General features: G+C 47.7%; 1 protein-coding gene and 1 long non-coding RNA gene across 4 annotated transcripts; one reads left to right on the top strand and one right to left on the bottom strand.

Annotated features, from left to right (window-relative positions):
- Nucleotides 1-1,624: 1,624 nt before the first annotated feature.
- On the bottom strand, nt 1,625-20,004 carry TXNDC15 (thioredoxin domain containing 15). 3 transcript variants are annotated; one of them, NM_001243618.1, is given in 5 exon segments: nt 1,625-2,372; nt 4,899-5,029; nt 7,221-7,384; nt 9,203-9,678; nt 19,531-19,678. In NM_001243618.1, coding segments are annotated over 5 exon segments (1,035 nt in total). In that variant the 5' UTR covers nt 19,598-19,678; the 3' UTR covers nt 1,625-2,175.
- On the top strand, nt 19,314-21,175 carry LOC102164851 (uncharacterized). The gene is made up of 2 exons (XR_014838809.1): nt 19,314-19,449; nt 20,950-21,175. It is a non-coding gene; the product is annotated as an uncharacterized LOC102164851 (long non-coding RNA).
- Nucleotides 21,176-23,668: the final 2,493 nt, after the last annotated feature.

Here is a 23,668-nt window from a genome sequence, read left to right as displayed (position 1 = left end):
AAACGCTGTTCCAACTGGAGCTTGACCATGCTGTTTTCCTTGGCAACTCAGACACCGAGAGGTGGACAAAAGGATCTGGACTTCTCTCCTGGTTGCCGGCTTCGTGATGAGCTTTGCTCTCCTCTGGGCCCTTGCAGTCCCCTCTTGGCACGGGTTCCTGGTGCACCCTGTTTGGCTTTAGGATGCGTTAGCTGGTCCTGGACCACTCCCGTCCCCCTTCTGTCTCCCTTTCCCTCAATACCAGTGCCTCCCCGCTGACCCTCTACACCTGAACCTCCGCTCCTGGGATCAGCCCTGCTCCACACTGCCCTCCAGGGGAACCCCATGCAGAAGCAAAGCCGTGGATCTGTGGGTCATCCTGGGAGCCTTTCCTCATCCTCCAGACTAGAATAGAGCCCCATGACATACCAAACAATATGGAAACTCCTGTATTTCTGATAGGAGTTAACACCCTCCTCTGGGAATCTGCCCCCAAGGAAATGAGACTTTATATACAAATACACGTTCAGCAAAAGACAACAGGTTCGGTAAGCAAGGCTAAATCTGTTCAAAGGCCTATTAGGTAGTCATGGTTAGAAAGATTATTATCAACAGTGAAATACTTAGCATCTGTTAAGCAAAAGGAAAAAAATACTCTTTCATGACTACAAGTATGGGAAGCACACCTTAGCCAGAGCCTGGAGGAAGATGCACGATGGGTACCTGGGCCCCGGCACACAGGCAGGAAGAACATCAACCCACACACAGGCTCTGGCGTCGGGATGCTCGCGTTTGAAGCTGGGCTCCACCACTGTACGACCAAGGTCAGGTTATTTAGGGTTTACTGAAGAGTTATTTACTCTTCTATAAAATGAGGGTGTGTTACAGTAGTGTCGACCTCACAGGGCTATTGTACAGACAAAAATTAAACGTCCTATGCCAAGCACTTAGACAGTACCTGGCATATAATATACACGGTAACACTCAACTGTTAGTTATTATAATAAGAGATGGAATTCGGAGAGGTTTTTTTTTTTTTTTCTTATAAGTACAAATGAAAAAATACATGTGAGGTTGTAAATCGCAGCTTCATCAACATACTGTGTGTAACCTGTGTCAGTTATTCACCCTCTATCTGCCTGTGTGCTCACTTGTAAAATGGGAATAATACCGATACGACCCTGGGCCAGGGCCCCCTCCTGCCCGAGACCACCCCAGCCAAAGCTGTCCACCGGGGATGTGTAAAGGTGTAAACCACCAAATGTTACACTCTCAGAAGGAGACTCATCTAAGGTTCTATGTCCATGGAATTCGGGATGCCTTATGAAATGACCTATTCCATCTAAAGCTCTGGAAGTGATCCGTGTGAAAGGAGTTTATCATTACATAGTCAGCTGTCATATCTGGATTTAAGGGATCTTTTAGAAACAGCTTTTCAAAAGGTTCTGTGAACTACACGCTGTGTCTCTTCTACGCATGTGTCCTAAACTAGACTAGAACCAGCTTGTGGGCAAGAACAGCATTGGATCGTTCTTTTGGCTCTCACTAAACCTAGCACAATCCCGAGAACCTTCTGAGACTCAATCAGTACATGCTGGTTAACACCCGCCTTACCTAGAAACAACGTCAAATCCATGCAGGGAAATCAGAGATCATGAATGCCAAGGTATCTTTTTATTTTCCCATCCGGTGCTACTTCTAAGGTCACACTTACCAATTCAAGTTATTCTTCCCATGACAGAACACTTTCCTGCTTACCGACTCTGAGAAAGAATTGGTGGATGAACAGAAAACCAACCCTCTTAGACATACACAGAGTTTCTAAAACGGTACCTGAAAGTCTCATTCCTGCCCCTCTCTAGGGAGCATCCTGTCACTCTACTCACTCTTCCACGAGAACACATCTTCCCGTGTCCAACTGGATCACTCCCTTAAAACACGGCGTTATGTTCAAGCAGCAGAAACATGAACGGTGATTTCTACTGACTATTTTTGCATCTGCTTATTGCAGTACCAGCTAAAACACCAGTGGATAAGTTCTTGACACGTTCCAGAGTTCAACAAATGCATGATTCCTGTCCTCCGACGGACGTGGTAAGTCAACACTTCACTGGAGAAAAATGTATGCGATTGCAGCATTAATTTCTGAAATGAAGGCTGGAAATTCTTCTTCCCAACTCTCCCCTCAGTCTGTCGCTATTCCGCATGGTCTTGCTCTTGTCCCGGAATTAGCCACCGAATACTCTCCGTTCGAATGGTAGCGTACATAATAAAACTAATTAAAAAGAATAAGGAAAATACGAGCAGCCAGTCCACACTTTTTATCAAAGTGCTGGGAAGAGGGCCTATGTGGTCAGCTTGAGTTACCACCACATTTTTCTTGGCTTCTATGCCTGAAAGAGAAATCAGTTATTTCAAATGAGATAGAAAATGTACCTGCTACAGATTTTTCTCTTAAGTACTCTGCATGGTATGCAAAATGATACGCAGTCTTAAAATAAACACCACAGCTAGTATATCTGGGGTGGGTTTCACTTGCCTGTCACTATAATTTGTAACTTGCCTTTCTTCCCACCACATCAAAGGAGCAGGAATCCATTCAGCTGTTCAAAGCTAAAACACTAGAATTTCCGTAAACTCACCCGAAAGGTCTCAGTACAATGTCTTTTGTTCTCTTTCAAGACCAAAGTTCAACACTTAGTAAAGCTATACTCAGGCATCTACAGAATGTTTTCACAGGTTAAGGAATGCTAAGTTCAAAATGCTTTTAAGTAATTTACTGAAAGAATCATTGGAACAACTACTCACCACTGGGATCAGTGATTACCAAAGATGCCTCCGAGATTCTGTTTGTGCTCTAAGCTTTCTGAAAGCATTGAGCAAAAGAGCTACTTCTCTGCACAGCAAGCCAAATGCCAATCAGGAGTCCAGTACAAGACTTGGAATAACTAACTACCTGGCAACAAGCCTTCTATGCCTACAAAGTAATGCAGCAATTTGTGCTGCGTTAGATATAAATAATTACATACCGCTAAGGATATATTGGGAGGTACATTACGATTTTTATTTACTTCCAGTGAATATATTTCAAGATGAAGGAGGGTACTCATAATTGAGGCATTAAAGCTTCTGAGGAGGCTTTCCCGTTGTGGCATAGCGGAAACCAAACCGACGAGGAACCATGAGGATGCAGGTTCGATCCCTGGCCTCAGTTAGTGGGTTAAGGATTCAGCGTTGCCCTGAGCTGTGGTGTAGGTCACAGACTAGGCTCGGATCTCACGCTGTTGTAGCTGTGGTGTAGGCTGGCAGCTGTAGCTCCGATTTAACCCCTAGCCTAGGAACCTCCATATGCCTCAGGTACGGCCCTAAAAAAGCTTTCGAGGAGTGAACTTTTCCAATGAAGGACGTTTCATCAATATACAGTGCTCAAACTTACAAGATAAAAATAAGGCCTTGTTTTGGCAGCTATCAAGGAATTCAAACAGCATCTACAATGGATAAATTTAAAAACAAAAAACAAAAAAAGGAGTTCCCATCGTGGCGCAGTGGTTAACAAATCCGACTAGGAACCAGGAGGTTGTGGGTTCGATCCCTGGCCTTGCTCAGAGGGTTAAGGATCCGGCGTTGCCGTGAGCTGTGGTGTAGGTCACAGATGCAGCTTGGATCCTGTGTTGCTGTGGCCCTGGCATAGGCCAGTGGCTACAGCTCTGATGAGACCCCTAGCCTGGGAACCTCCATGTGCTGCGGGTGTGGCCCTAGAAAAGGCAAAATGACAAAAAAAAAAAAAAAAAGATACAGCAACAAAAATGAACAAAGCACGACCATATACAGCAATGCAGATGAATCCCGCAAATAGAATAGTGAGTGAAATCAGCCAGACACGAAAGAATCCATCCTGTGCGTCTCCATTAACAGGAAGTTCAAAAGCAAGGATCTACACTGTGGTGGGAGGAGTGAAGATGGCAGTTACCCCGGGGAGGACAGGAGCCACGGTGCTGAGAGGGGGTGGTCTCGCCCTCTTTCTGGACCTGAGTCCTGGTTACCCAGGTGTTCACGGTGTGAAAATGCATCGCTGTGTACACAGCGACTAAGGCATATTTCCATGTAAATATTATCGTTAAATGAATAATGTATATAAAAATGTATCTGCAGGTGTATGGTATGTGAATTTTATCTCAATAAAGCTGTTATATTTTTTAGAGGTATCTATAATCACATTAATATCACCTATTCATGTTAAGCTTGCCAGTGACTGGGAGACATTTAACAGGCTCATAATATTGCATTAGAAAAGAAATTCTGGGAGTTCCGTCGTCGCACAGTGGTTAACGAATCCAACTAGGAACCATGAGGTTTCGGGTTCAATCCCTGGCCTTGCTCAGAGGGTTAAGGATCCGGCGTTGCCATGAGCTGTGGTGTAGGTCACAGATGCGGCTCGGATCCTACGTTGCTGTGGCTCTGGTGTAGGCCTGCGGCTACAGCTCCAATTTGACCCCTAGCCTGGGAACCTCCATATGCCGTGGGAGCGGCTCAAGAAAAAGCAAAAAGACAAAAAAAAAAAAAAAAAAAAGAAAGAAAGAAAGAAATTCTGCATCCCAAAGCCAACCTTTTCTTTTCTTTTTTTTTGGCCGTCCTGCAGCATATGGAGTTCCCGGGCCAGGGATCAGATCTGAGCCGCAGTTGTGACCTACGCCGCAGCTGAGACAACACTAGATCCTGGAACCCGCCTTGCCGGGCCAGGGATCAAACACTCATCCTGGCACTGCAGAGATACTGCAGATCCCAGTGCGCCACAGCAGGAACTCCCCAAAGCCAATTTTGAACCTGGCACATAAGGCTGACGGCAGATCAGAACCCGCAGAAGGTCTAGTCCCCAAGCATTACAATGTCTTCTTCCGCAGCGCACGGCTTCTACATACCCGTCTGGTTAAAAATGAAGATCTTCAGCGTTTCCAGTGTTCGGTCTGTGTGGTTAAATCTAGCCATTGGTTTAGCACCTTGAAATAACAAGATGTTGGGAACGGCTACGGTGCCAAACCGCGTAGAGAGGCTACAAGAGAAAGCAGCAGTCAGAACACGCGAACTAAGAGCGGCTTCCTCGCACAATTACGGTCTCAGAATGGATGGAAACAAATGAGAAAGGATCAGTTTCCTGGGACCCGTGGAGGCTTCTGATAGTCAAACAACAGGCTTGCAGACGCTTCCGACTGCCTTCCTTGTGGGTCATGGCCGAGGGCCTCCCTGTTCTGCTCTCTGAGTTGCCTTCTAGTGCACACGGAGCTCTCCATGACACAATTCCCCACTACTTCCCGTCCTATCTGCTGCAACAGATCATACCAGAAAATCCTAATTCATGGACAAAGCACACGGTGTCCATTTGCTTGATAGAAGAAATTTCCAAAAACTCTCCAGAATGCCCATCTCCATCCCTCAGAAAAGATTCCACTTATGGGAAAAGCAATCCGGTGGGTGAGTCGGTGCAAAGGAATCTACAATCTAACAAACACACCAGGAAGCAGTATGACCTGAGCAGTGTTGTTTCACTTTTACAGAATACAGAGTAGTGGTATAAGCTCTGGAGTCCAAACCCTCTGGGTTCAAGCCTCAGTTCTGCCCCTGAGCCAGCTGTGTGACCTTCGGGCAGATTATTTAACCTCTTTAAGCCTCTGTTACCACCAATAGTAAAATGGTCATATTGAATAATCACGATTTTTTTTGGTAGACAGACTGTAACATAAATATTAACAGATGAGGCAAATGTACACCCCATGCCATACATTAAGAACAAGTATCTTCTTTTCTCCATCACTAAGGCACCACTCCAGGCCCTGACAAGGATGCAAAGAGACAGAGAAGGAACAAAGGAGATGATAAAAGCCTGCATGGAATGGGAGGCAGGCTGGGGACCCATAACCAAAGGCTACTGCGCAGGTGCTGGGAGCCAGCTCTGCTAGCTGGGGGGCGGTGGGGGGCCCGGTCAGACCTAGACATTGACTGCAAATGGCCTTCCTGGCAGTTCGTAACCTGGGTCAGGCCACCGAGATATCTCCCTGGTCTTTGTGGGAATGAATCATCTGTTGGGCATTTCTTTCTTCATAAACAATTCCAGGTAAGCAATGGTAGTTCCATCACCCACTCTGAAAATCAGTGTCTCATTCTCACCACCAACTTGACCATCTTCCAGACTTTGCACACTGATTTCCACACGACCTCCTCGTGAGCTGCTGGCAGCAGGTGACAGAGAGGAGGAGGGATACAGCTGACATCCCCAGGCACAGGCACAGCACTTGTGGCAAACACACAACACCTAGACCAAGTGCTTTGTAATTTATCTTACTGAACATTGAGAAAAGACAAAACCCCACTGAGCGATATGAAAGAATATATAACAAAGGTATTTCAAAGGCCTAAAATTATTCATTAAATTTAATGAATGTCTATTAAGAACATGCAGTCAAGAATATATGGCACTAGTTCCCATCATGGCTCAGTGGTTAGTGAACCCAACTAGTATCCATGAGGACTCGGGTTCCATCCCTGGCCTCACTCAGTGGGTTAAGGATCCGGCACTGCCATGAGCTGTGCTGTAGGTCGAAGACTCGGCTCGGTTCGGGTGTGGCTGTGGCTGTGGTGTAGGCCAGTAGCTACAGCTCCGATTGTAACCCTAGCCTGGGAACCACTATATCCCACAGGTGCAGCCCTAAAAAAAAAAAAAAAAAAAAAAAAAAAAAAAAAAAAAAAGACAAAAAAAAAGAATATATGGAAGCACAAAGAAAGAGGGAAGGCAGGAGAGGGAGAAGAGGAAAAAATACGAAAGAAATCCTCGGTAAACATAAAGCGGGGGGTGCCCAGAGTCAGGCTGCCAGGGTGGGGACCTCAACTGCCGGTAAAAGTCACAAAGGAAGATGCTACTTAGCACGCTAGCTTTGCTAATTCAGTCCTGCCAGGACCCTAAAACGTCCTCTACCCCGTGCCCTGCCACCAGGCGGAGCAGCTTTAAATCCCACTGGGCAGAGAATAGTCTTCCTTCCTAAGGGGCCTCCAGAAAGTGACAACATCGGCTCCCTCAGGAATGTGACAATCCTCACGACTCACACTTGCCTCTCGCTCCCTTCCAAGTCCATTGCAAAGCTCAAGTCCACGCCTACCTCCTCTGCTCCTGGTTTAACTAATTACGACCTCCGAGGAACGGCACCTGTCATCCAAGAGGATGCGACATAAACCCCACTTAGGGAGGATACCTGCTGTGCTGAGATGCATCCAGTGCCAAAAAATGAAGAGCTGGAAAGGCCCGGGGTAGAGAATTAAAATGAGGGGCCAAACTGGCGGAAAATCGGCACCAAGGGGTGTAAAACAGGACTAGCGTGCAGTCACTACCGTTGGGGTTGAGAAAATCCATAAGGTCCTGCGGCAAAAGAAACAAAGGGTTCAAGTCAGCAGGAAAGGACATGCGCTTTTTTCTGGAAGGACACCCAAGAAACGGGAACCCCGGCTGCCATTGGGGAGAGGAGCTGGGGGCAGGGATAGGAAGGAGACAGGAGTGTAGCTCCTGAACAACGTTCTGGATTTGGAACCACATGGATCCAAGAATCAGCAGAGAAGTACTATCAAATGACACATCATAAACTTAAAGTTTCCTCTCAGCTCACTTAATATTAATCACTATAGGGCAATTTTAATATTTCTCATAATTCGGAGTTCCCGTCGACCCAACTAGTATCCACGAGGACACAGGTTCTATCCCTGGCCCTGCTCAGTGGGTTGAGGATCCGGTGTTGCCCGTGAGCTGTGGTGTAGGTCGCATTCATAGCTGGGTTCCTGTGTTGCTGTGGCTGTGGTGCAGGCCGGCAGCTGCAGCTCTGCTTCCACCCCTAGCCTGGAAACTTCAATATGCATCAGGTGCAGCCTCAAAAAGCCAATATATATATATATATATTTCTCATAACTCATCAATTAATATACTAAGTACTCACAGGGTACGGGCCACTGCCCCAACCTTGGAATTGTGCATCTCACATGATCTAATGGCATTATGAAACCACTGTGGTCTCAGACCCAAACTATCACCTCAGCAGATCCGAGTCTGTGCTAAGCAGTTGGGTCCATGTATCTGGCCAAGGTTAGTGCAGTTTGAGGGGGCACCGTCCCTGCCACCACCCAAACTCAGAATGCTCGCACTGCTCATGTGTTACACCCACACAAGAGTCCACAGAGCAGAGAACAGAATCCCCCCCACCCCCGCCCCCGGCACTGGGAGAGAGTGTGAGGCCAGCGCTGTCACCTGCTTGGAGGGGCACTCAATGCACCGCAAGTACCTCATTTATTTATTTATTTTGCCTTTTGGTCCTTTTAGGGCCGCACCCACGGCATATGGAGATTCCCAGGCTAGGGGTCCAATCAGAGCCACAGATCCAAGCTGTGTCTGTGACCTACACCACAGCTCACGGCAACACCGGATCCTTAACCCATTGAGGGAGGCCAGGGATCGAACCCGCAACCTCAGGGTTCCAAGTCAGATTCGTTTCCTCTGTGCCACAACAGGAACTCCAAGTACCTGCTTTAAAATAAGCAATCATAGCTTTCAGAGCTGGGGTCCTCCTCTTACTTAAGCTGCCTGTGTTCATTCTACTCTCTGGCTTTAACAATCCTACAGGAAATCTCCGCCTGTACCCCAGTATTCTCTTTGCAACGACCACTTATCCAACTAGCTGGAAAAGCATGGCTGGGCTGGGCAAATGGGTCAGCTCTCAGTGCAGAGTAAACACCAGATTCACACACTTGGGAGGAAAGAAACTTTCCCTCAATAGAACATACTTCTCAGGGATAGGACTAATCTAAGCAATACTAAATTACAATTCCTGTAATTCGGCTATTTTCCTTTTATGCCTCCGTAAAAGATGCCTCCTTTAGAAGAAGAAAAATGCTACGATTCTGATTCCGAGCGCTTATCTGTCCACTGGGATTTTTATGACCAGGCTTGATGGTGAGATTACCCCCAGGATGACTAGGTTTGGGCTGCCTAGAAAGCATACCTGAGACTAGTTATCTACCTCCTCCCTCCCCTACCAACATCACAAGTCAGGGTTCACTGGTGCCGCCCTTACCTGCTCTCCCCCTTAGGCCATGAGGACGCGGACCCTCCATCTGAACGTTTCCGGAGTCTCAGCTCATAAAATCAATGTGCTGAAAAGGAGAACCGTAGGACCAAGGAACTGTCTCTTACCTGTGACACATTCAAAATTTTCAGAGTGAAGTTTTCCAAGCCCGACACATTCCGCTCCTCGCAGGTGACCTTGGGCGGTTTCAGGCTCTCGGTGGCGTTGGCGTCCTCCGCGGGGGCGGGGTCGGAGTCCGCCACTTCGGGCTCCGTGTAGTACTCCTCCTCCCTCTCGGGGAAGCTTCCAGAGCTGTCCAGAGAGAAGAGGCTCTCCCGGAGATGGCACCTCGAGTCCTCCTGCCCTCCGGCCCCGCAGGTGCCACCGCCGCTGGGCTCCGGGCTCAGGTTGTCCTCGGCTTCCCCGGGAATCACCGACAACATCACCACGCGGTCGCCATCGGCTTCCAGCCCCAGCACGGCGGCCTCTTCTGCGGCCGCGTCCGGGCCCGCCGGGCCCCCTGCCGGCTCCTCCTCACCCAGGTACACAGCCCCGACCTGGAAGGGGTACGCGGGCTGCTCCTCTGACCATCTGCTCTCTGCAACTGAAACATGCCAGCATGTTCACCGCCATACTTGACATCAAAATAAATGAATCCCAAGGAATGACTGTTCTCAAATACAAAATTTTCCCCCATGGAGAGAAAAGTTACCTTCCCATGAAACTGTCAAAGAGCCACCCAGCCTTCTCCAGGTCCTGCAGGTCACAGGAGGTCCCAGATTAACCAACACCAGCACCGGGGCTAACACGGAGCCTCACACACACTCGCTCCTTGCCTTGTGGATTATAAGCAAAAACATCCCCCTGCTGACAGCCAATTCAACAACGACAATGCAAACACTTCAACAAGTGCGTTTGCTTCATGACAATATCCAAGAAAATAAAGATGGCTTTATGGAAGATTCTTCTCTGGCAAAGCATCTTGGCACCCATTCCAACAGCTCTGTATGATGTGCAGGACAAGGGTTATCAACCCCACTTAAGGCCAAGCTGAGGTACACAGACGTTAAGTGTAGTGCCCAATGGCACCAGCCAGTCAGCAGCAGAGCCGAGTGGAGGCGCGGAGTCTTCCGTCTGCTATTCCAGAAAGGGCCTTACGCTCCCCCATGACACCTCGGGGGCTGCTGGGCGGCAATGCCCGAGGAACACTGCTAGAGCCAGCAGCAGCTCCTTCCTGGGGTGGCCTCTGCAGGTGGCCGCTGCTCTCCTGCCAGCCGCCCTTGGGAGGGCTACAGGTGCACCCAACAGGGCGGGGGCAGCAGCAGGGAGAAGAGGAGGACTTGCCTCTCACTTTGGAGCCATGGGAAGGCCTGGGGCCAAGGGTCCAGGTAAGGAAGGAGTCCTGGGAAGCCCACTCAGCAAGCGACTCTGCGACAGTGACTCCACTTCTCATTACCTCCATAGCAGCGGCCAGACTCTAGGGGACACATGTGAGCCCACCGGCACTGCGACCAGCCCACTACGTGGCTGGGAGCCACCAACCATGCACTGAGCTCTGCGTGCAAACAGCACGTCTACCAGTGCGTGAATGACCAACTGGCTTCAAAGCTGGGAGGGGTCGGGAGCTTCCTAAGGTACACCCAGTTGTGCGGTGACTCAGAGAACACCTCCACGGAGGCCTGCAGATTCTTTCAGCAATTCGAGAACACGCTCTGGGAATGTGCTTCTGGCCAAGAGAAGCCACAGGGACCAGATTTACCCTCCCTCCTGAAACAAACAAAAAACACCCAAACATGAGAAACAATCGTTTCAGGAGACTAGCTGTGAGGCAAAGCAGAACAGTGATCACTGCAAAACAGGAAGTGAATGAGAAGAGCCCTCTAGCTACCCTCTGAGGGAGTTCCCACCACGTCTCAGGGGAGGGCCCAGAAGACTCCTCCAGCTGTGATACAGCTGAGGGCCAGAAAGACCAAGAAAGCTAGAGGTTGCCAGACAGACCACTGGAGATGAGAGAACTGCAGAAAGAGGACTCTGGAGGTCTGCGGAGGGGCCCGCCTGAGTATATACTGGTCAGCGTGTAAGTAAACCACTCAAAAGGTCTAGAGATAACAGTATCCAGCACTCAGAGAGCTGGGAATGGCATCTGACCCCACGCTCTAGAAGGAAAACATTAAGTCGCAGAGCACCGGGGAAAGTACACAAAAAGGACTTGCCTGAGTAGTGGGGCCCAATTAACCCTAAAGTAAATATAGCTCTGCTCCCATCTAGCAAGCCTCACAAGTGAATCAAACAGTGTTCAAGTAACTTAACTGCATCCTAGAACAAAGCCCAGGATATTTATAGGAACACTCAACTATCCAGCACTCAACAAGGTAAAATTTATGTCTGGCATCCAATCAGCAATTACCAGGCATGCAAAGAAGCAGGGAAATTCTCCCTTATTATCCATAATGAGAATAATCAAACAAACATGACCCAGAACTTACAGAGATGTCAGAATCATGAGGTGAGGCTATTAGCTATTAAAACAGTAATAACTTGGAGTTCCTGTTGTGGCTCGGTGATAATGAATCTGGCTAGTATCCATGAGGATGCAGGTTCGATCCCAGGCCTTGCTCATTGGGTTAAGGATCCGTCATTGCCATGAGCTGTGGTGTAGGTCGCAGATGCAGTTCAGATCCTGCATTGCTGTGACTGTGGCGAAGGCTGGCAGCTATAGCTCCAGTTCAACCCCTAACCTGGATATGGTCCACACCATATGCCGAGAGTGTGGACCTAAAAAGCCAAAAAAACAAAAAAAACAGAAAAAAAAAGCCCAGTAATAACTTCATTGCATGTTTAAAAAGTTAAGCAGATATAAAGAGCGTAAGATATAAAAAAGACCCAAACTGAAATGCAGATCAAGACCACAATGCCAAAAAAAGAAAAAAAGAAAAGGAGTTCCCATCGTGGCGCAGTGGTTAACGAATCCGACCAGGAACCATGAGGTTGCGGGTTGGATCCCTGGCCTTGCTCAGTGGGTTAAGGATCTGGTGCTGCCGTGAGCTGTGGTGTAGGTTGCAGATTCGGCTCGGATCCCGCGTTGCTGTGGCTCTGGCGTAGGCCAGTGGCTACAACTCTGATTCGACCCCTAGCCTGGGAACCTCCATATGCCGCGGGAGCGGCCCAAGAAATAGCAACAACAACAACAAAAAGACAAAAAAAAAAAAATAAATAAAAAATAGAACTATCATGTGATCTAGCAATTCCACTTCTGGACATTCATCCAAAGGAAAAAAAACACTAACTAGAAAAGGTGACTCTACTCCCATGTTCACTGCAGCATTATTTATGAAACCAAGACAGGGAAGCAATCGATGGATGAGTGGATAAAGGAAACATGAGATAAAGATATGCAGATATATATAAAAGTGATATACACACACACATATAGTATTCGAAGAAATAATAGCGGAAAACCTTACAAACCTGATGAAAGCTATAAATCTAGAGATCCAATAAGCTCAACAAACCCCAAGCTCAATAAACTAGACATCATAATCAAACACATCATAATCAAATTGATCCAAACCAGTGACAAAGAAAAAAAATCTTAAAAGCAGACAGAGAGAAAAAGACATGCTATGTACAGAGGAACAAAGACAAAGATGACAGCAGATTTCTTTTTTTTTCTCTCTCTTTTTGTCTTTTTAGGGCCTCACCTGAGGCATATGGAGGTTCCCAGGCTAAGGGTCCACTCGGAGCTATAGCCACCAGCCTACACTACAGCAACGCCAGATCCGAGCCATGTCTGTGACCTACACCACAGCTCACAGCAATGGCGGATCCTTAACCCACTGAGCGAGGCCAGGGATCAAACCCGCATCCTCATGGATCCTAGTTGGGTTCGTTAATAGGTGAGCCACCATGGGAACACCAAGAGCAGATTTCTTATTGGAAACAATGCAAGCAAGAAGAGCAGCATCTTTAAAGAATTGAAAAATAAAAAAAAATTCTATACCTAGCAAAAATATCTATCAAAAACAAGGCAAGGGAGTTCCCATGTGTCACAGCAGACACAAATCCAAGTAGCATCTATGAAGATGTGGGTTCGATCCCTGGCCTCACTCAGTGGGTCAGGGATCTGGCACTGCCATGAGCTGTAGGTGTAGGTCACAGACTCGGCTGGGATCCTGAGTTGTTGTGGCTGTGAAGGAGGCTGGCAGCTGTAGCTCCACTTCAACCTCTAGCCTGGGAACGTCCACATGCTGCAGGTGCAGCCCTAAAAAAAAGCAAAAAATTTTTAAAAATTTAAAAAGAAGAAAAACAAAGGCAAAATAAATGTTTTCAGACGTAAAAAACCTGAAAGAACTCATCTCCAGCAGACCCACATGACAGGAATTTTAAAGAAAATTCTTCAGGCAATAGAAAAATGATACCAGATGGAAATGTGTCTACACAAAACAATGAAGAGCACCAGAAATGGCAGCCACATAAATAAGTGTACACAATTCATTCTGAAAGTCTAGCTCTAAAGGGGACAAGAAAGACCAGGTAATTGTTATGGGCAGGCGGGAGGCTAAGGCAGGTTTCTGTTTTAGTTTTTAGGACATAGAAGAAATTTAAGCATATAGAAAGCTGATGGGCAAGAGGATAAGCAAGGAGAGGTGAAAAAACAGGGTAGATACAGCAGAGTACAGAGCTTGGGAAGCAAGGTAGGTCCTTGACAGAAGAAGGTCAACCATTTCTTTGACTATGACCTAGAGCAGAGGGGCCGGGTGCCTGGACAGGGAGCTTGTCAATGTGGTGTGCATGGCAGGCTTTCTGCAGCCTTTGGTTGAGAAGCATGTACTGCTTGTATAATCATAAGAAAAAACAAACATGTTTACTGGATTGTTCTTAGGAAATAAAGTCAGAGGAGCTAAAAGTCTGGAGGAGAACAAAGGGGACCAGATTTGGGGACCAACCCTACTCCTAAATGCCCGAGGTCTGCAGAGATCTGCTCTCTCTGAACCTAATCAACATTTTAGGTCCCCTAAAGTAAATGGAGAATGCCAATCTCCTAAACGAATCTCAAGAGAAAAAAATCAGGGCACCACATAGAATCTGGTTCTTCTGATCACCTTCATGTAAAAATGGCTAGATGTCCCTTACAGAGAATCAAAAGGGAGTCTGAGCGATGCAGAAATCTAGAATGTTAAGTCAGGGGTGTTTGTTTCCCCTCCCATGAAGACATCTAAATAGACAGTACAGATGAGGAACAACAACAACAAAATTTTTCTACACGTCAAAGGAACCCCAAACAAAACGAAAAGACAGCCCACAGAATGGGAGAAAATATTTGCAAATGAATTGACTGACAATATAAACTCCAAAATTTATAAACACCTCCTGCAGCCCAATATCAAAAAAAACCAAACGCAGCCCCATCAAAAATGAGCAGAAGATCTAAACAGACAATTTTCCAACGAAGACATACAAATGGCCAAAAACACATGAAAAAATGTTTGACATCACTATTAGGAAAGAGCAAGTCAAAACCACGATGAGGTACCACCTTACACCAACCAGAAAGGCCACCATCAAGAAGTCTACAAACAATAAATGCTGGAGAGGGTGTGGAGAAAAGGGAACCCTATTACACTATTGGTGGGAATGTAAATTAGTGCAACCACTATGGAAAATGGTATGGAGATTCCTCAGAAAACTAAGAATTACCATTTGATCCAGCAGTCCCACTCCTGGACATCTATCCAGAGAAAACCATGACTGGGAAAGGTACATGTACTCCAATGTTCATTGCAGCACTATATACAATAGCCAAGACATGGAAACAACCTAAATGCCCATTGACAGAGGAGTGGATAAAGCAGATGTGGTCATATACACAATGGAATATTACTCAGTCGTTAAAAGGAACGAAATAATGGCATCTACAGCAACACAGATGGAACCAGAAATTATCATGCTAAGTTAGCCTAGACAGTGAGACACCAACATCATATGCTATCACTTAGATGTGGAATCTAAAAAAAGGACACTGAACTTCTTCACATAACAAATACTGACTCACAGACTTTGAAAAACTTATGGTTTCCAAATGAGACAGGCTGAGGGTGGGGAGGTGGGATGAGAGTTTGGGATGGAAATGCTATAAAACATTGGGTTGTGATGATCATTGTACAACTATAAATGTAATCAAATTCATTCATTGAGTTAACCCCCAAATTTAAATTCATTGAGTTAAACCCTCAAAAAAGAATTGCTTATGCCCTCAGGTACCAATTTTGTCATGTGAGTATTGGAAGGAAGGGAAACATTGAATTATTCCACTCTAAGAAATAACCTACATATGAGAGCCACTGAACCCTGCCATGGTAATACACCTTTTAAAAGAGATTGCTTCGTAATTCAACACGCCGATTACAGTTTGAGACAAGCATAAAGTAGGAATTACTGCATGACTGGCAGCAAGGGATATGTGTGCAGAACAAGGGTGGGGGCACCATTCCAACTCTGCCAAGGAGCCCTAGCCTAGGTCAGCTCCTTCAGACCTTCTGGTTTTTCTCAGAAGGCTCTTTACTGGCCACGGGTTTGTTTGTTTTTGTTTTGTTGTTTTTTTTCCACAATGGCTTCCATGGCAGAGGAGCCAAATGGAGAGGACCAAAAACAGCCAAGGGTTAGAGAGGCAGCACCCCACACTTTCCATAGGAAATTTTCAGTGTGCCCATCTAACAAAGAGAGAAAATACCACTGGAATGCAGACCTGCAGATTAAAGGACAAAAGATGTATATGTTCCCCGGCACATGGCAACATTCCGTAAGTGGCTACAGTGGTGATGGTGTTGGTGGTGATGGTTATGACTGATGTTTCAATCCAAAGAGACGGACAGGAACCACCACTAGGTCCTATTAATTCCTCTGCCAAAGACATTCTGGACCCATCCAGTGCTCCGATCCCCACTCACATTCCTCAGCCCAGGCCACAGCCATCTGTGCTGCAGCCACTGAACGCATCCCCCTGGTTGGCCCTCCACCCCCGTTCCAGATCCTTCTCACGGCAACCCCGGGGGAACTGAAAGGCAAAGGCAAAAGTGATCATGTCGCCCCCCTGCTAAAACCCTTTCAGGGCCTTCCCCCTGCGCTGTGAAAGAGTCTGCATTCGTAGCATGGCTACCGGGCCCCAGGTGATGAGGCCTCTGTCCATACTCCCAACAGGTGCCAGGAGACAGTTCTGGCCCCTGATCACCCACGCTCTCCCCTCTTCCCTCAGAGCTGTCCCGAGGGCTGTTTCTCTGCCTGGAAGCCCTCACTCCCTCTCTTCTTCTGGCTAATGTGATTCATCTTCAGGTCTCACCCCAAACTCCACCTCTGGAAGGTGAACTTCACCTTCCCAGACCCTCGAGGCACAGGGGTCTCCCAGTACAGCATCCAACAATGCCCTGGGGCTTGCCTTGAAGCGTTTTCTACTCTTGCAGTTTACTTAATTATTTGTAGTCACTTCATGCCTGCCTCTTCCATTAGACAGGAGGGTGGGCCCATTTCTCTACCCGGCTCTCCACTGTACCCACCCCCCAAGTGCCCAACAGAGCATATGGCACATGATGGGGGCTCAGTCAGAAGCTGCTAGTTGACCACCTAGTGAAGATGGGTGTGAGCTGCTGAAGTCAGGAGTTGCCTCCTGTTCCTTGATACCTGAGCAGCACTGCCACCTCCAGTTGCTAATTGGCCAGTGGTGTCCTCTGCAGAAAAAAAATGCCTTGGCTTTTCAGCCATCCCCCCAAAAGAGCCCGCTGGTGAAGCTTCCTCAGTCCTCATCCCATTCGTGACCTGGCCAAGACGACCACGGACCCACCTATGGCTGGCATGAGTCTCAGGTCTGCATGGTATGACCCTGCCTGCCAGGTAGGCTCACAGTGACGGCTGAATCTGCCAGGGTTCTGCCAGGAAACAGCACATGCAACTCAGACGACTGGAAGAGAACTTAATAAAGGTACCACCAACATGTGGGCTGGGTAAAGAGAAACCAAAAGCAATGTTAAGGAACCTCAGGGCAGTAACAGCAGAAGAGCCAGTTACCACTCAGACCTCAAGAATCCAGAGAGAAAAGCAGTCATGAAACCTTGCAACGGCGAGAACATCCTTCTAGAAGCCACTATGTTCAGTAGAGGGACACGGCTGACCTGTGATCCTCTTAAGGGAGGGAACTGAGAGAAGCAATACCCTCCCCTCATGCCGACCCAACAGAAGCCAGGAGACAGAAGAGCCAATTGTTTACTCCAGAGAAGGGAGCTTCTCAGGGTACCGGGAAGGGTGGAGAAGGCTGAAGAATGATCTGAGAGACAAACAGAAGACCTCCAGCACGTGTCAGCCCCTCTCAGAGGCTGGTGGTTAAGTGTAGCACAGAGTTTTGACTGTGAGGGCACAGGCTTGAATCGCGGCTGCTCAACTTCGTGTTGTTTGATCTCAGTAAAAGACTTAGGGTATGCTGAGTCTCAATTTACTCATCCATAAAATGGGAATGTTAACATATCCTTCACAAGCATTTAAAAATTAAATAAGATGAGGAATGCCTCGAGTTCCTGTCGTGGCGCAGCAGAAACGAATCTGACTAGGAACCATGAGGTTTTAGGTTCAATGCCTGGCCTGGCTCAGTTGGGGATCCAGCATTGCCGTAAGCTGTGGTATTGGTCAAAGATGCAGCTCAGATCTGGTGTTGCTGTGGCTGTGGTATAGGCCAGTGGCTGTAGGTCCGATTAGACTCCTAGCCTGGGAACTTCCATATGCCACGGGTGCAGCCCTAAAAAGCAAAAAAAAAAAAAAAAAAAGCAAAAAAAAAAGAGGAGTTCCTGTCATGGCTCAGTGGTAATGAACCCAACTAGTATCCATGAGGTTGCAGGTTCGATCCCTGGCCTCATTCAGCGGGTCAGGGATCTAGCATTGTCTAGCATTGCCATGAGCTGTGGTGTAGGTCGAAGATGCAGCTCACATCCTGCATTGCTGTGGCTGTGGTGTAGGCTGGCAGCTGCAGCCCCAATTGGACCCCTAGCCTGGGAACCTCCTTATGCCTTGGGTGTGGGCCCCAAATAGAAAAACAAACAAACAAATAAAAAACATATCCATGAGGACTCGGGTTCAATCCCTGGCCTTGCTCAGTGGATTAAGGATCCTGCGTTGCTATGGTTGTGGTGTAGGCCATCAGCTGCAGCTCTGATTCAAGGGCAGCCTAGCCTGGGAATTTTCACATGTCACAGGTGCAGCCCTAAAAAGACAACCCCCCCCCCCCCACACACACACACAAAAATCAAATAAGATGATGCTAAAAAGGCACTAAGCACACTGCCCGGCACATAGTGAGTCCTTTCATTACTTTTTTTTTTTTTTGGCTATTTCTTGGGTCGCTGCTGCAGCATATGAAGGTTCCCAGGCTAGGGGTGCAATCGAACTGTAGCCACTGGCCTACGCCAGAGCCACAGCCACACGGGATACGAGCCGCATCTTCGACCTACACCATAGGTGACAGCAAGGCCAGATCCTTAACCCACTGAGCAAGGCCAGGGATCGAACCCAAAACCTCATGGTTCCTAGTCGGATTCGTTAACCACTGAGCCACGACAGGAACTCCCCTTTCATTCCTTTTCAGTACTCAGCAAGCTGGCCGCTGGGCCTCTTTCTAGGACACCACAGGGAAAGTCAAGACCTGCCTACTCCTGTGAAGTTGTGAATGACAAGCAAGGCCAAAAGGGTCTGGACTTGAACAGGGGGACTGTGAGGAGTGGAGTGAAGGAGGCTGAGAGTAAGCCGTGCCTCCAGGTGGCTGCCTTCCCCAAGGTGAAAGCAGGTCTGGGAGCACCGGGCTGCCCTGGGAGTCTCCTGTCCTTTTCTCATCTATCCTTCACACAGGCACCTGAGCAAAAGCGGCCTTCTCAATAAAGCGGTCCAGCAGGGTGCACAGTACAGTGGGGGCTTTGCAGTCCAAAGCCAGTCTCTGCCCATTGTCAGAAGGGCAAACATCGACAGATGACTTAGTCTCTCTTGGCTCAGCATCTTCATCTGTAAGGGTCGGTGGGAGGACGAAATGAGATCGTGGTGGAAAGCACTGCGCACAGTTCCTGGCTCCTAATAAAGGCACCATTCATGTCGCTTTCATTATGACGACTATCATTAATAATAAAGTGCTCGCTCAGCACATGAGGTTCCGCCTTGGTAAGCACTTCATTCCCAACTGACAGCCACCTGCTCAGGGGCCTAAACACGGCCCGGGCATCTCGCCCCGCCGCCCCCCACGCCAGACCTGGAGCGGGGACCACCGGGAAAGAGGTCTGGATGACGCGGGGAGAGGCGCTCCGGTGGGCGCCTGGGAGAGGCCAAGCGCGCAGAGCAGGCCTTCGCGCAGGTGAAAGAGCATTGCCGGGGGAGCCAGCCGCCTCCCCGGGCATTTCGCACACAGCCGCCCGCGCCCCCAGCCCGCACTCACCTTCCTGGCCGCGGGCCGGAGGCCCCAGCACCCATAGGAGTACCTGCCACCAGCCAAGGAGTCGCATGGTGCGGGGCGGGCGGCGGCCGCACCACCCAGGCCGAAGGGCAAACGGCGCACGGCCGCGCGAGGCGCGCTCTCCGCCGCAGGAAGGCAGGGGGAGGAGAGCCCGGGAGCGCGGGCGCGGCCCCGCGCCGCCATCCTGGCCGCTGGCAGCCTCCTCCGCGGGCGCCATCTTGGAGTCGGGCGGCCGCCTCTGGCCTCTGGCCTGCGCCGTGGGGCCCCGGGCTGTTTAGGAGCCAATCGCCAGCCGTCTCGGATCTTTTCGGTTTCCGGGCCCCCAAGTCCTGGGCGAGCTTCCACGAAAGCCCATTACCTTCTTTCTTCACACGGCAGTGGGGGCCTTGGCGCTTCGTTCCCCGGCCGGAAAGCCCCAGAGGCTTCTTCCTCGAGTGCCCCATCGAGGGTCAGTTCGCCGCGTCGCCTGCCTTACGTGTGCTACCCTTTAAAAGTTCCCAGGTGAAACACGGGATGCCCAGTTAAATGTGAATTTCCCATAACATGTAATGTTCCCTTTGTATTTTGGCTGTTTGGACAGAGGCACTTACACATGTTAGAATTGTTGTCTTTCAGTAAATGCTATAGATAGAGCCTCTGAGGACAACTCAATAAATCCAGCCAACAGGATAGAATGCACATTTGACTGTCTCGCCACCAGGTGGCACATGCACTTATTTTCAGTGAGGAATGCCTTCAGGTTTGAAACTGATTTTATTTTCGTTTCTGGGGAGGTTGGGGGAGAAAGTTGGCATCCTGCTCTTTCTTTGCCTGAAGTGAATTCTGTGCACCAACAGCATAGGCCTGGGGATTTTCCAGACAAGAACGTGACAATAATTGGAATTGTTATGCACAGCTACACACTTGTACTAAGGCTGTTTTGTCCGCCTTGATAAGGTTTGCCTAGATTTTTTAAATCTGATGAGTCATGAGAACCTCTTTCTCTCTCTCCCTCATCAACAAAGTATTTACTTCATTCAGATCACCGTGGCAAAGTGTATTTGACAATGACTTCCATGCCACAATAATATTCGCCATCCCACATGCTCTTGTGCAAAGTAATTTTGCCACTGCCCCATCAGTAGATAGAACCTAATTCCCCTCCCCCTGAATCTGAGTGGGCCTGTGATTGACATATAACCAACAGAATGTAGCCGTATATGAAATGATCCTCTATGACTTCTGAGGCTACACAGCCCTATCCTTTATTGCTGGGAGGCTTGCACACGTGTATTGACCGACACAGTAAGTAGAAGGATGTCCTGAGGTTGCTATGCTCTGCGGAAGTTCGAACTTGCTTGCAAAGAAATGCCGGAAACTACAGGCTCATCACCAGCTGATCTCAACCCTATTCTGTTCCAGCTTCAGCCACCACTGGACTGCTACTGCCTGAGAGACCAGAGCCAGAAATGCCCAGCTTGAGCTCTTTCCAAATTCCTGATCCACAGAAACAGAGATTGAAAAATTATCATTTTATGTCACTAAGTTTGGGGTGATTTTTAAAATGGATAGCTGGCTCATGTTAGTTTGTAATGAAATACCTTCAATCTGAAGAGAATAATGAATAAATCGGTATTTTGGGCATGTATTCATATAGTTATTCTTCCAAGCTCCTTTCCTGTCTGTATCATTTTGATGGGCTTAAGATGACCCAATGTAGTCATTATTATTTCATCAGTACTGGATAGTCTTTGCAGTTAGAACAAAAGGAGATTAAACTGAGTTCCTTCAATAATTAAATAGCCTCCCAAGATATTTAAGAGAGGTGTATCCTGAAGCAGAGGGTAGATCAGAGCAATATATAGTAGTTAAGAAAAATCCACCCCCCCAAAAAAAAATCACAGTTTCTCTTTCCAAATTTATCCACTCAGGGCATGCAGCCTAAGTTTCATTCCTCATCAAAATCATGCTTTACTTTGATGTACATGAGATGCTACCTGGCAAAATCACAAGCATAAACCTCACATGTGATAGAAGGAGACCTCATTTCTCTTCAGGGTACTAAGCCCTTGGCATCTGTGATTTCACCCAGATGGCATTCTCCCAGAGATATCATTCCTATTTGACTCATTAGGAAACGAAAGCACAGAAAAAATGGCTCGAGGTCACAAAAGGGTTTCCCACTGAGCTGAGGCTAGAATGCCAATCTGAATTCAAGTTTTGACGCCAGTATACAATCAGTAACCCAACAATGTTAATACTTTTGTAACAGCTCATGTTCATAAATATTAGATTTAACTAAATTGTATTTAAAAGCTACTGACATTGAGAGAGGTTTATGATATAGGAGGGAGTATAATTTCTGGGAAGAAAATAGGGAATGGGGTCCAAAGAGGAATAAACTAGAGGCAGGAAGAGGAAGACCTCTCTGTTGTAATAAGCAGAAAAGATGAATGAAGATAAGTTATTTTCTATGTCAAGAAGAAAGGTAGTCTGCTAAGAGCTCATGAAGGTATCCAAGGAGAGCAGAAATTTGAAATAACGTAAATGAAGAATGGCATGAGAGCTGACTGAGGATACCACTAAGGTAGTGATGGGGATCCCGGTGTGGCTGGAAAGCAGGAAGAGTGGCAGATGATGCAGTTAAGCATTTTTCTCCAATAGCACTGAGCAGCCCTGGAGCAAAAGATAGTCAAAATTAGCACGGAGTTAGTGCTTTGCCAGGCTTGTGTGATGGAAAGACTGTAGGGGGAGAGGAGGGAGATAATGAGAGCTGTTAATGACCAATCAGTATATTTTAGCCTTAACATTATTTTAGCTTTTTTTTTTTTTTTTTTTTTTTTGTCTTTTTAGGGCCACACCCATGGCATATGGAGGTTCCCAGGCTAGGGGTCTAATCGGAGCTGTAGCTGCCAGCCACAGCCACAGCCGCAGCAATGCCAGATCCAAGCCGTGTCCGTGACCTACACCACAGCTCGCAGCAATGCCAAATCCTTAACCCCCCTGAGTGAGGCCAGGGATCTAATTTACAACCTCATGGTTCCTAGTCATATTCGTTTCCGCTGTGCCACAACAGCGACTCCAGCCTTAACATTATTTTAAAAGATAAATCTAATGAGTTGGCTGTTCTTTAGGTATATGAGCACTTAATATAACCTAACAATCATTTGCTGTTTTTATTTTTTTTCTTTTTTTAGGGGCACACCTGCAGCATATGGAAGTTCCCAGGCTAGGAGTCGAATTGAAGCTGAAGCTGCAGGCCTACGCTGCAGCTTGAGGCAACACCGGATGCTTTAACCCACTGAGCAAGGCCAGAGATCAAACCTGCATCCTCGGAGTTCCCATCTTGGCACAGCAGAAACAAATCGGACTAGGAACCATGAGGTTGCAGGTTCAATCCCTGGCCTCGCTCAGTGGGTTAAGGATCCAGCGTTGCTGTGAGCTCTGGTGTAGGTTGCAGATGCAGCTCAGATCTGGCATTGCTGTGGCATAAGCCGGCAGCTATAGCTCTGATTAGACCCCTAGCCTGGGAACCTCCATATGCCATGGGTGCGGCCCTAAAAAAAACAAACAAACAAAAAAAAGAAACAACAAACCTGCATCCTCATGGATGCTAGTCGGGTTCTTAACCCACTGAGCCACAACGGGAACTCCCTAACAATCATTTATAATTAGTGTATTGATTATCTATTGTTACATGTAAAATTACCCAAAACTTTGTCTTACAAAATTAATAATCAGGAGTTCCCGATCCAGTGTTGCTGCAAGCTGTGGTAAAGGTAGAGGCTGTAGCTTGGATCCTGTGTTACTGTAGCTGTGGCAGCTCTGATTCAACCCCTAGCCATAGAACTTCCATATGCTGCAGGTGCAGCCATAAAAAAAGTTACCAATAATCATTTATTATCTCACACCACTTATGTGGATCAGGAATTCAGAAGTGGCTTAGCAGGGTGGTTCTGGCTCAGGATCTCTCATGAGATTGTAATCAAGATGCTGGCCTGGGCTACAGTTATTTGTAGGCTTTACTGGGGCTGGAAGATCTGCTTGCAAGATGGCAATTTGACACTGACTGTTGGCAGGAGGACTCAGTCCCTAACCATGTGGATCTCTCCATAGGACTGTCTGTATGTTCTAACGACAT

The sequence above is a fragment of the Sus scrofa genome, chromosome 2 (genome assembly GCF_054392235.1).
Source record: "Sus scrofa isolate SSC_HxYL_T2T_F1_AM1 chromosome 2, Sscrofa_HxYL_maternal_Yorkshire_Landrace_v2.0, whole genome shotgun sequence".
Taxonomy (NCBI): Eukaryota; Metazoa; Chordata; class Mammalia; order Artiodactyla; family Suidae; genus Sus; species Sus scrofa.
This window is presented reverse-complemented; position numbering and strand designations above follow the sequence as displayed.

Bases quoted from the DNA above. Each gene is read 5' to 3' on its own strand.
- TXNDC15 (XM_085009528.1), bottom strand. From the start codon at position 9,517: ATGTTGTCGGTGATTCCCGGGGAAGCCGAGGACAACCTGAGCCCGGAG. The intron at 7,385-9,202 runs GTAAGAGACAGT...CTTTTGCCGCAG, and splicing joins AAATTTTGAATGTGTCACAG to GACCTTATGGATTTTCTCAA. The intron at 2,373-4,898 runs GTATGTAGAAGC...TTTCTCTTTCAG, and splicing joins CTTCATTTTTAACCAGACGG to GCATAGAAGCCAAGAAAAAT.